Source organism: Lissotriton vulgaris, chromosome 1_1 (assembly GCF_964263255.1).
Source record: "Lissotriton vulgaris chromosome 1_1, aLisVul1.2, whole genome shotgun sequence".
Classification (NCBI taxonomy): Eukaryota; Metazoa; Chordata; class Amphibia; order Caudata; family Salamandridae; genus Lissotriton; species Lissotriton vulgaris.
In genome coordinates, this window is record NC_141685.1 from 1,142,265,141 (window position 1) to 1,142,277,168 (window position 12,028).

Genomic DNA, 12,028 nt, shown 5'->3' on the forward strand with positions numbered 1-12,028 from the left:
AAGCCCCTTCAGGATTACACAGAATTTCTATCCTGGTTGATTCCAGCTCAGGATGTAGGTTTAGTGGTTCAGTTGTTATCCAAGAACTCAATAAGTGATCTGCCAAATAAGTCAAAGAGTAAGATTAAGATTAATGCATACTACATTCTCACTAACTTTCATGGCTCTTTCTCAACACATTATCAAGCGCTGCAACTCTGGACAGTTTCAGAGCACCACTCTAGTGATTCACATATGGCACCAAAAAAGTTCTAACATAGACCTCACTGTAATAAAACACCCTTCCAACAACCCCTCCCCCACCCAATGTAGGATGCTACCTGTCCGACAACATGCTTTGGCAACCCATAAGGGACATGAAATGCTAGATAAGTGCAGTACCTTTAGCCTAGTATCTCTAATCCTACATATGCCACAGTTCATCTACCTTTGTGTATGCCCCAGTATCTCTACACCGAGCTATAACCTAGCACCGCTATCTCTGCAGGTACTCTAGTACCTCAACTTCTAGCTATCCCTAGTACCGCTTATCTATTCTTAGACCAAAGTATCTTCACCCTTATGTTTACTTCAGTACCTCCCCACTACATTATTCCTGACCTGTTTATTTTTCTCATCAACTGTTCAATTGTGCTAATTGTGCCTTTTTCTTATCTACAGTGTATACTGTTGAAGTCTTTTTGTGGTGAAAATCTTTACATTTTTCAAGAGATATTCTTCTATATTCTGTTTATCTACCTAAATAAAGTTTTTTGCCAGTCTACGGTTTTCAGGGCGTTCTCTTTTCTGTTTGCTTCCAAGAAAAGGGTTGCTCTTCTCATTGCCAAAGATATTAGGTTCTTCCACCGAGCCAGTCCTATGATAATATCAAGTAGTCCTAGAGGACCTCCCATTCATAAATCTCATAGTGCAGTTATTCTGAGTACAGGAAGGATTCTCTGGAAGAAAAAATCCATTAGGGCTAAAGTTAATGACAGGCTGCTCACATTTTCTCAAAACAGGACAGTTACGACATTCCAAAATGTGCTCAAATCTACTAAATATGCAAAGAAACTCCTGAAATATTTAAAGTCTTGCACTGCTGATGTGATTTTTGTCTTTATATTTGGAGCCTGTGCTTGCAGTAGAAATCTTGCGTTAATAGGTTTTTGTAGTGCGTAAACTTTGCTACAGAGATGAGGTTTGCCGCAATGAAGAGTAATACCTCAACTATAATGGCCGCTGAATAGATCGTAGTAAGGTGGTCCTCTAACTACATTATATGTGAGGGTCAGAGTTTTGTGGGGATCAGAGTTCTATAAGTGGACAGCCTGTCCTAAGAATAAGCAATGACTCCATCTACCTTTCTTGAACTGTAGAACTGTAGAACCAGTTTAAGAACGGTAGATAGCCACCCGTTTCCCAACAGACAAAGTGTGGATTGATAAAGGCTGGTGATACTTGTTCCCAAGTTACCTGAAAATAATTGCCTTTCTCCAACAATTTTTAACATGTTTGCTATTATTGATCTAAAAATAGAGGAACAACTATGTGAAAATGAATCCAGATGAGATGGATAGTGTGGGAGCGGGATAGGGCCTCTCCCCCATCCCCAATGGGCCTAGAAACATCTTGTTTAAAAGTTTTTATTTTATTTTATTTATTTTCAAATCAGAAACACAACAGTGGCATCATATACAGCATTACAATACCAAACAGACAAACAAACAGCATGTGATTGGTTAATCCCTCGACCCGTTGCTTGTGGATACACCTTCATTGTACAGTGACTTTACCATACCTCAGAGAATACATGCATAGAATATCAAACTTAATCTTGCAATGTCAATGGCTGGTCCTGTGAGGGCAAATATGGTCTTAAAGGTTTGCAGATATCCTTGGGTTTTGACGATGATGGCAGCTCTTCCGCATAGAGTTCAAGGTTTTCCTTACAATATACCAGATCCTCAATCCATTGCTCTGGTTGTGGGGCCAGAACACTCTCCCAAGTTAGTGCCACCCAGCGTTTCGCCAGCACCAGTGCGATTCTAATCAATTTGCCCACCGCCCCCTTCAGCTGTGGTATGCAGCATAGTAAGCAAACCAGTGACATAGCTCGTTCGCGCCTTACCACTTCCTCCCAGAACTCAGACACGAGCCTGCATTCCCAGGCCAAGTGCCAGAAGCCTGAATCCGGCCTCCCGCACCTTTTGCTATTATCCTGGAGCCGGTATTATGTAATTTAAACGGTGTGTGGTAAACTTAATGGATATATTTGAAATGGATGATGCGCAAATTACCATTGGGCGTGAGGGCGCTGGTGAGTTTACAGCAGTGCTTCCATTCCAGTTGTGTTAGCGGAGGATTCAGTCTGACATTCCAACGAGCGAGGCTTTTGTCCGCACTGCCAACCCTTTACAGTTTAGTGACTAGTTTGCGACGTGTGGGAGTGACCAGAATCAATTGTAAAGAGTGCAAGATTGGTGGCTCTGTGTGGAATGGGCCGGGCAGCGCTGGGCAGTTTCAGGCATGCGCCCACCGTGTTTACTGGATTTATCCTTGCTAGGGTCTAAGTGTGTATTAAAATCAACCCCCCCCCCCCCTCCCCCCCCCCCCCACAACACACAGAATTTCGGCCTCCGGCCATCATGTAGTATCTTAAAAATACCTGTAAACAAATAGGGTTTATCCGTGTTGGGCCCATACACATTGACAATAGTTAAAAGCGAGATATCCAGCTTGCCATGCAGAATAGCGTAATGCCCTTCATCATCTATACATGTTTTAATTGCAGTGAATACAAGACTTCTTTTTATAAGTGTTAGGACCCCTCACGCATATGAAGAAGCGAGTTTATAACCTGCCCACTTGAGAGCAACCTTGGCTTCCATTTGTTTGGTCAGGTGCGTCTCTTGGAGAAGAGCAATCTTAACCTCATGCAGGTCTAGATAGGCAAAGACTTGTCAGATTGCTTTTAGGGGATTTCAACCCTCGAACATTCCACGTTAGGCATGTGGCCCTGTCTCTATTTATCAACATTGCGTGTATTGATCAATGAGATGCATAGTTCTCTCTTTTGCAAAGCCAAACAGGTATGTAGTAACAGCAGTCTTAGCGTCCAGCCAACCACATGCAACAAACCCCAGTAACGAGGCCCCCTTAGCCCCCCACCCACTTTAGCGTACCCATGTTGCCAAAGCCATCCTGTGAAATGAACAGAAGACCCCAAGTGCGAAACGTGAACATAATGTAGTGTGGGGTGCACCCATTTGGGAACACCGGAGAACAACTAACTCCCTAGGTAGAAAGGGAGGTGGCCGACCAGTATGAAATACACTCCCAAAGCGCCTTATTATTATTATTATTATTACATTTCTTATATAGCGCCAGAATCGACCCCCGAAGGGGTATCTCCGCGCTTGCCTTGGGAACCCGTCCTGGTTTTTCCCTGTGAGATAGCCCCTACAGGGCATCTCCAAGGTGAAAGCCCGGCATCCCGCCGCGGGGGGGCCGTTGTGGAGATTAAGCAAGCTTAATGCCCAGAGTTGCAGAGTGTGAACCCATGATTAGGTCAGGCACCGAAGCGAGAATTATCGAGTCCGTGGACATTTGAGCTCAACACCCTGCCGCGTCGGGAATCGAACCCTGGTCCCGGGTCTGACCTCTGCTTCAGGGTCTGCCTGCTCTAACCAGTGAGCCACACTTCTCCTTATATCTTAAAATAGCGGAACATTCAGTTAGTCAAACAGTGAAACGTGCCAATATACATCACTCCAACCCCGAAAGGCCTACAGAATGACAAAAGGTACAGGTATATTGATACACCACAGCCAGAGGGGCTCACCCATTTTGGCAGTGTGCGATGCCCCCGACCTAAAAAAAGACATACATTGTGATAAATAGTACCTGTGTAGTTTAATTTTTTAGCAGAGGGGTCCCGCCCATACATACGTAATGCAGAACAGTTGTTAAAGCTGTCAAACATATCCAATGTGGTCACAGTACCCACTAGAATACCACCCATACAGGTGTTTTACTTGACTTCACCCTCATCGTCTGATGCAGTCGGGTGGCCTGCTTCTTACGCCGAATAGTCTTTACATACTCCATGGCTTGTTTGGGGTTGGTGAAAATCGTGGCCTTGTCGTCTGATCCAATGCATAGCCAGGCCGGATACCGCATAGCATATTGTACATTTTCTGCCAGTAGTATTTTTTTTACTTGTTGGTATTCCTTCCTCGCTGCTTGGACCACGGCTGAGAAATCAGGATAAAAAGCCAACACATTGCCCTGATAAGTTGTGGTGCCTTTCTGGCGCGACAAGCGCAGCACCGAGTTATAGTCTCTATAATTCAGTAGGCGGCCAATAATAGGCTTTCTCTACTATCAGCAAATAAGACAGGCTTTCAGCTACGAAGATCTCCTGCAGCATATTCTCGACATAGGTCTCCAGCTTGCCAACATTGATTGACTCCGGCAAGTCCGAGATGCGCAAATTATTGCGGAGGGATCTGGATTCCAAGTCTTCATTCTTGGCTTTGATAACCGCAAGCACTTTCTCTATTTCCAGAGACTTGGAAGTCACATGCCGCAGTCCATCCTCCACATCCAAAACATGATTATCTGCTTAGCCCAGTCGTGAGTCTGTTTATCTAGTTTTGCAGAGATATGGTCCATACGTTCACTGAGGACCTCGATTTTGCCATCGATGGACTGCAGACTTGCTTGTATGGCATTTAGCGTTGTTTCCAGTGAGGATGGAGATTCCGTTGGGGCGTCCAATTCAGAGTCAGAGGTGGCTCTTTGCTGCTGCCTAACGGGTTTCCACAGGTCAAAAGTGAAGCACGGCTGATTTTTTTCTGGTTTACCCATGATGAATATGCGCCTGCAGCACGGCCGTGTCTAGCGCACCTGTAAGAAAGCACGTCAGCGGAGCCTGCCACTTTCCTACGCACTCTCTCTTCGATGGGCACTCCTGACACACACCACTTCCTGAATGTCTCTACAGTAGGTCCGACGTTCTATATATGTAGCATCTCAATGCAGCGCGGTCACCAGAGCTGTACTGAACTGAACTGTACTCTAGCGGACGCCCTTCACTGCAGCAATCAATCTGGGCCTACCTCGATGTAGTTCTCAGAGAGTCATAGTGTCTTGCCTTATGTGCTGCGCCAAGGGGCTACCGTGCCGGCATTGCCATCCATACAGCAGGCACAGGTGAACCTCTGCACCCTCCGTGAGAGTGCAGGTCACCAACAGTGAACCAGTGAAGCTTTGCTGCCCTGCGTATCCTCCAGGCCCTGCACACCACATCTGCAGTGCACAATAGCAGGTAACACGTCGTTACTCGTTTGTCCCAGGCACACTCTGCTTCACAATCCCAATCAAGGCTTGCAGCCTCCCAAATTGAAGACGCTGCAAAATTGGGAACTGCTCCAGTCCTCCGATCAGCCCGCCGCAGCACTCGTATGACACACAGCAGGCCTGCAGGCTACACCCGAGGGAGTCCAGCACTCACCACAACCCCCGGTCGCCTGCCTAGACCCAGCCTCAATTCGCTACGACTTCCACAGAGGAGCAGGGCCTCTCCAGGTACCTGCAGGCAACTGCAATGTTCAGCGGCACCTCCCACAGTGGGCGCCGGCTTGCAGGCAGCCCCTAGGCCTCAGACAACCGAGAGATCTCTCAGTCAGCTGTCATGTTGTGTCCCCGGTCCACCCACTTCGCGGTCTCAACCAGCGCCCGCAGCTTCCCAGATGGAGGTCACTGCAGAATCAGGATCAGCCCACTCCCCCTCCGCTGAGCAGTTCACCCACTGCACTCCGGCAGCGCACAGTGGGCTCGCGGGGTCACACCAGGGCGGTGCAGCACTCACTGGGTCAGGTGGCCGGTTCTCCTAACAACTCCTTGCCACCCGTACGGATTCAGCCCCGGTACGCTCCACACAGGCCTCAGCGGAGAAGCAGAGCCACACAAGGTGCCTGCAGGCAAAATAATAACCAGTGGTACCTCCCGATGCAGACGCTGAGTCGCGGTAGGTCCCCAGGACTCAGACGGTCGCTAGTCTGCTCATGCGGCCACCATGTTGTTCACGGAGCCGCCTCCACCCCAGCAGGCAGATCAGCTCACTTTGGGTCGGTGGTCGCGGAAAAAACTTCTCAGCCAGCCACCATGCAGTTCCGCATCAGATGCCACCGGTTATTCAGCTCGGATGGTGCTTAGGGAGCAGAATAAATGACGTATTGGCAGGTCGGCTGGTGGAGCTGCACTACAGCGCAGCCATCTTGCAGTGCACCCTCTAGCTCCCCCATCTTGTTTAAAAGTTATCAGGTTTTTCCAGTTCTTGTTGAGAGGATGATGGATTTATGAGTGTTTGGCTAAATGTTCAGATATGTGGGCTTCCCGCAGTAGGTTTGCCCAAGTTTCTGATGAAGTACACGCAACACCTGCAAAATGTTGAGGCATTGCCTGAGAATGTAGCATTTTTATGAATGGAATCTTAAAAAGGCTCATCAAAAGGCCAGTTCCTGAGGGCCCCCATCAGATTTGTGTTTCTCGTTTACACCAGAGACGAGGTCTGATCAAAATAGAAGTACTACAGTGAAGAAAATATTTCACCCTGTTCTCAACTACAGAACCACTGATCTTGAGCTGTCCAATAACAGCAGCATTGTCCAATTGTGTCCAAAGGTCACACAAGATCCAGGCTCTGTCACTGCTGCTTTACAGCTGTTATCCTGGATCGAAGATAACAGAGAGTCCAGAGGAAGAGACTCTACCTGCTTATGATCAAGAATGCCATTTAAAATTCTACAGTTGGTCATCAGCAATTTGTTTTAATGTTTAGAATAGATAAAGTATAACAGAAATCATCCTGTAGTTGGTGAAATCGAAGATGTCTGCCTGAACCTTTTTCAGTGGGGTGTTACCACTTCATTCTCATTGGACTAAAACATCCTTGTTATAGTTGTTGTTGACGACACTGTTTACACGGTTTTCAAATACTTGGAATACTAGAATTTTCTTAAAGCTATATGTGGCACATGCTTCAGTAGATGACCCTAAACCTTTGCGCCTGATAACAGAAGTTGGAAATGTCTGCTGCAAGGCATTCTACTCTACCACCTACCTCCCTTGTTACTTGAAAAATGTGAATGCTGTTTTAGTTGCCTCTGGAGTTCCTGACTGTTATTGCATACTCTTGCAGAGAATATTCCACATTACGCAACCTGCAATCTTTGTATTTCTTTCACTTTAATAAGGATTGTAAGTACTTGGCAAAGGCGTTGTTAGTTTAATCATTTGGTGGCTTCATGATCCCAACTCCATTCCCTCTCATGTGTGAAGTTTACTGATAATAAACAATTTTATTGGCAAACGAGCATTTCTCATTTTATTGAGTAGAACTTTTTGGTGCTTGAACAGGAAATTCTGCTATCAAATGTGAAATCAGGAGAACTGAAAGACTAATACATATTTCAATAAAATTACAAAACAAAACTAAATTACTTATTGTATCACTTACTAAACCATTTTTTACGTACATAGTATAAGTATGGACCAAGCAACCACTTCTAGTACTTTCGAATCAACTTTAAAAACTTACCGACTGTATACCGCTTGGAAAATTATATTGAATCTCTATGGTTCCACAGTATCCAAATCCAGGGAGCTGGTCTTTCAGCGGCCTGTGTCTCATTGTTCCTTCAGGCTGGTTCCCCTCAATCTTCCCATATGTTTTTTTACAGATAGGGCATTCAGGTTTTGAGGCCATAGCCCGATCCCAGCACATCTTGCAAAAGGAGTGATTGCACGGTGTGGTTATCTTCTCCTTGAAGTTGTCCATGCAGATGCAACAATTATTCTCCTCGTCGTTTGTGCCATTTGCTGCTTCTTTCTTTGGCTGTGCCGATACACTTGCACTGAGCTGGCCACTAGCTCCCACTGATCCAGAAGGTAGATGTGGGAAAATGTTCTCACCCAGCCTTTCTTCGATGTCCCGGACAGCCACCTCTACATGTTGTGGCAGGCCTATCAGAGCAAGACCCCCTCCTTCTGGAACGATGCAACGTACTCCTTGGTGACTAAATCGAACCTCATCATACAGCACTCTGACGCGATCCCTGTGCCTGCCATCCACTGCCCTCACAATGCAACTGGTCATAGCTTTCTGATACAGACTGACAAATGCCTGCAGGGCATTTCCAGAGAGGTCTTGTGTGGCACACTGATTCTTCATGAGGATCCTGACACTACCTTTGTGTGACTGGATTTCTGGTTCTATTAAAACCTGGTAAATGCTATTAATGGTATCCAGTTCCTTCCTAAAGAGGTTTTCCAGAAACTCCCAATGAAGCTTTGGGACATCCATCTCTTTCACCATTGTGGTCATTTTATTCTCAATTTTCAGGACTGCTTTTGGCATGGTTTTCGACTTTACAAGGTCCAACAGCTCATCTTTCACCTGCTTTAGGTTGCTTTTCGGCCCAGTGATAGCAACCTCTTCTTCCAGTTCCATTAATGTGTACAAAGGTTTATTCTTCTGGATTTGCCGGAAAGCGTTTACCACATATTGTCTCTCGGACTCTGAAATAGAAAACTTAGTTTGTCCCAAATCTGTAATCAGTGGTTGGATGGCATTGGTGAGGGCATCCAGTGCTTTTGCGACTTGAGCGTTGCCTTGGCCCCTTTTGTCCTGAAGTTTGAGGACCACCTCTGGTAGAATGTCCACCTGGTGGCCTTGCTGTATGGCAGAGATCTTGTCTGCGCAGACTTTGTTCAAGTATTCATAGTGGAACAGGGGGAGTCTCAGTATGTCTGTGTCTTGTTCCTTGATGCTGTCCTGCTCTCTGTAGTGAGTACCCGTCATGGGTTCATTCTCGCTCAGTGTTTTGTGCTGTATTTCACTAGGTGTAAGTTCACCTGGAACACTGCTCTGAAGAGCAATCACTCCACGATAAAAACGTTCCACAGCTTCAAATGGGCCTTCGATCGTGATCTTCCCATCTATTGGAAAGCTCCTTCTTAGGTCATTCAATCTGATCAAGTCAGACACTGCTCTGTGCAGATTAGAAGGAAGGGCTTTGAGATCGAGCTGCACACCTGTTACCATGTGAAACTAAGGACAGACAAAACAAGAAAATATTAATGGATTTAATTTTTTGGGTCAGCGAATACATATTTGTTTCAAATTAAAATGTACACAACATAGCACTAAACAGATGCAAAGCAATACAGCTGTAAGTGAATGGCAAATCAAATGAATCAAAGTTAAATAAAATAATTAGGCATGCAATAAATAGTTAAAATATATATACCAAACAAAAAAGCAGTAAAAATTCCACTCTTAACTCTAATTAAAAAAAGGGAATGTTACTACTTCTTATCCAGAACCTTGCTCTGTCGTAGATTCACCTGCTCTGCGTATTCCTGTCAACAAGTGTTGGGTTGTGAATAGTGCACATGGTGGGTTTCTAGAAATCTATGTTAGGCCGAGCCTACCAGACAGAGCAAAAGACCTATTACAGGTAATTACAACCTGCCCACTGGTAACCATTGGTGGACTTTATTGTCACTCTTAATTGCTTGCTTCTTATGTCTTTGCTTGTCCATCTTGTGTTTGTTCCTGAACCCAACCTCGTTACCATCCTGTTGTTTGGCTGAACTGTATCGTTCACTGTTCACTCCTAGGGAACGAGTTTTGGTTTTTTGGTCACGCACTCCATTAAAGTACATGTATTTTCCATTAATTTTGTCCCTCGTGGGCTTCTATCTCCCCCCACCAAAATAAATATCCACCACACCTGCGCTTCGTGTTGCTGCCTCTCTTGTGTGCTTCTTCCCACAAACCTCCCCCTTCACTCAGGCTCCATGCTTTCTCCCTCAGGTGCTTCTCCTCCCGCCCGGAGCTAATCTACCTCGTGCTGTTTCCCACCTCCACTGGCAGTACTTGACAACCCTGGTGTTTATTTTACCTGTATACTGTTTACAGGCATATGCGGCGGATTGTTGCGAGACCCTCTACATAGAAACGCCGCGTTCTCACTACTTCTCGGATCGGGTGTGTGTGTATATGTATGAATATATTAGGCACCTGTGACATTTTGTAGGTGTGCGCATGCATTGTGAAGCACGTACATGGTAAAATAATGAAGTGCTTGCCAGTAGAGATTGAGTCATGGTGCCTTTTTCGCTCTTTTGGGTATGCCTTGGCATTGGCAAAGCCAATAGGTCCCAAAGGTGCAACCTACTGGGTTAAGTCAACGCTTGTTTTGTCTTTCAGTGTGACCCCAATGTCAACCTGATGCCCACAATGCATTAGAGCACCCACTCCTCTCCATCTTAGATTACTTTTTTCACCATCTGCATCCTTCGCTCAGCATACGTGTTGCATTGAAACCAATCTATACACAAAGTACTCACTCTATTTTTCCACTTTCCTCCACCCGAAATACATCACAACAAACACTGAACATTGAGAGCTTGAGTAAAACAATGCATTATGTGACACATACAGTTCCTCTCCTGTTTGTGTTATTCGTTACTTGTATTTGACGTGAAACTGAAGAACCTCAAAAACATATGGTCTTGGCTAAGAAGATTAGGCATGTGTTGTAATAAGAATCAATGGAAGCGTTCAGCAGTCAATGGGTCAGGAAGCCCTTCTGTGGGTATTTGGTGCTGGCATCTAAGCACTTAGGACCTGATTCAAAAAAGGTACTGGGAAATTTGCTTCCTTAGTTTCTCTTCTATGTTTGGAGTTATTTTCCAGCTACTAGGATATTCACAAAGGATTCTACAACTTCTCATGGGAATCCCCAACAGTTACAAATTCCCAGAAGTTGACATAGAATTTGTTGTGAATTTCATGTCACGTACAAGCGTTACCATTTACGCATGTGTTAATGCACGTGATGCACCACCGCACATGACAACGAAAAACATTTTTGCATTTTTTTGTTTTTCCCCTGCTGAAAATCCTCTTTCCCTTTTGTCCTACTAGTTTCAGTGGATTCTCTCCACTTCTACTCTTGGAGCACGTATTTATTCACACTCTTGACAAGAGTAAATTTAGAAGCATATTTTGGGTGGAAATCTTCCCAAAGCGGATTGTAAATACCCAAAAATGTGTTGTTCACCTATATATTCCTACCCAGACGTGCTGTGTATTCTCATGTGAAATGTAACCACTGGTGCAATGTGATTTTACACTCATAAATCTAGGCAGCTGAGCACATACATTTGACACACATGCGCAAACGGGTTTGTGAATCAAGCCCAAGTTACAGATCATTCACTTTGGCTGCAGCCACTGTTCTCACCCTATTGGCTGCAACCACTGTATCACAGTAATGACAACTGATTTTGGCTTTTAAAATAGGCTCAGAGGTTCTGGGCTTCAATGCAAGTCGTTGATTGCAGCTCTGACCATGAGTTAGCAGTCAATTGTAAAGCTATTGGGACTAAGGATTTTCCCTTCGATTCTGGCCTTTCCAGTAGATACCAACGCATTATCGTATTCAACAGCAGAAGGCTTAACAGACAACAGTACTTAAAGCTTACCTTGGGTTTATGATCCAGACTTTGGATCCCTGAGACACCGGACCATCCTTGGATTTGCCAATCCTGAACTGTGGAGGTTGCCGCTGAGGGCCAGCTGTGACTTAGCTGGCTTTGAGCTGCATACTCAGTGGCTCTAGCGGGTCCCTGAGACCCCTGGCTCGCAGGCATTGGAACATCTTTGAGTTCTTGGACTTGACTGTCTTGAGTCTTTTGTATTGGGTCAACAGCTCTTGCACCTTGAAGATCATTTTCTCTATTGAAAGCAGGTTCATATCGCGTTCCATCAATTTCTAAGGTGATGTTTTTTACACATGTGTCAGCTAGTGAACAAAATGAAAAATTGATCATAAACAGAGAATCAGGAAAGAGAGGGTTATGGGGTTCATGGAGGTCTGATCAATAAGGAGGAATCGATAATGCATATATTTGGCTTGATAAGGTGGGCGCCTCATTAAGCGTGGTGTACCGGCTAAAACGCTCAGTGATT

The 12,028-nt window shown here is 45.2% G+C and overlaps 1 protein-coding gene across 2 annotated transcripts in view; it reads right to left on the reverse strand.

Annotated features, from left to right (window-relative positions):
* Window positions 1-12,028, reverse strand: part of LOC147748802 (E3 ubiquitin-protein ligase DTX3L-like) — a 126,604-nt gene that overhangs the window by 24,593 nt on the left and 89,983 nt on the right. The window contains exons 4-6 of one of the 2 annotated variants that reach the window (XM_086963894.1): window positions 11,542-11,861; window positions 7,586-9,097; window positions 739-936 (exon numbers count right to left, since the gene is read on the reverse strand). In XM_086963894.1, coding sequence (XP_086820020.1) covers window positions 868-936; window positions 7,586-9,097; window positions 11,542-11,861 — 1,901 coding nt within the window. In that variant the 3' untranslated portion in view covers window positions 739-867. Of the gene's footprint in view, window positions 1-738; window positions 937-7,585; window positions 9,098-11,541; window positions 11,862-12,028 lie in introns of those variants that run through there. The other variant, XM_086963893.1, reaches the window with a different exon arrangement.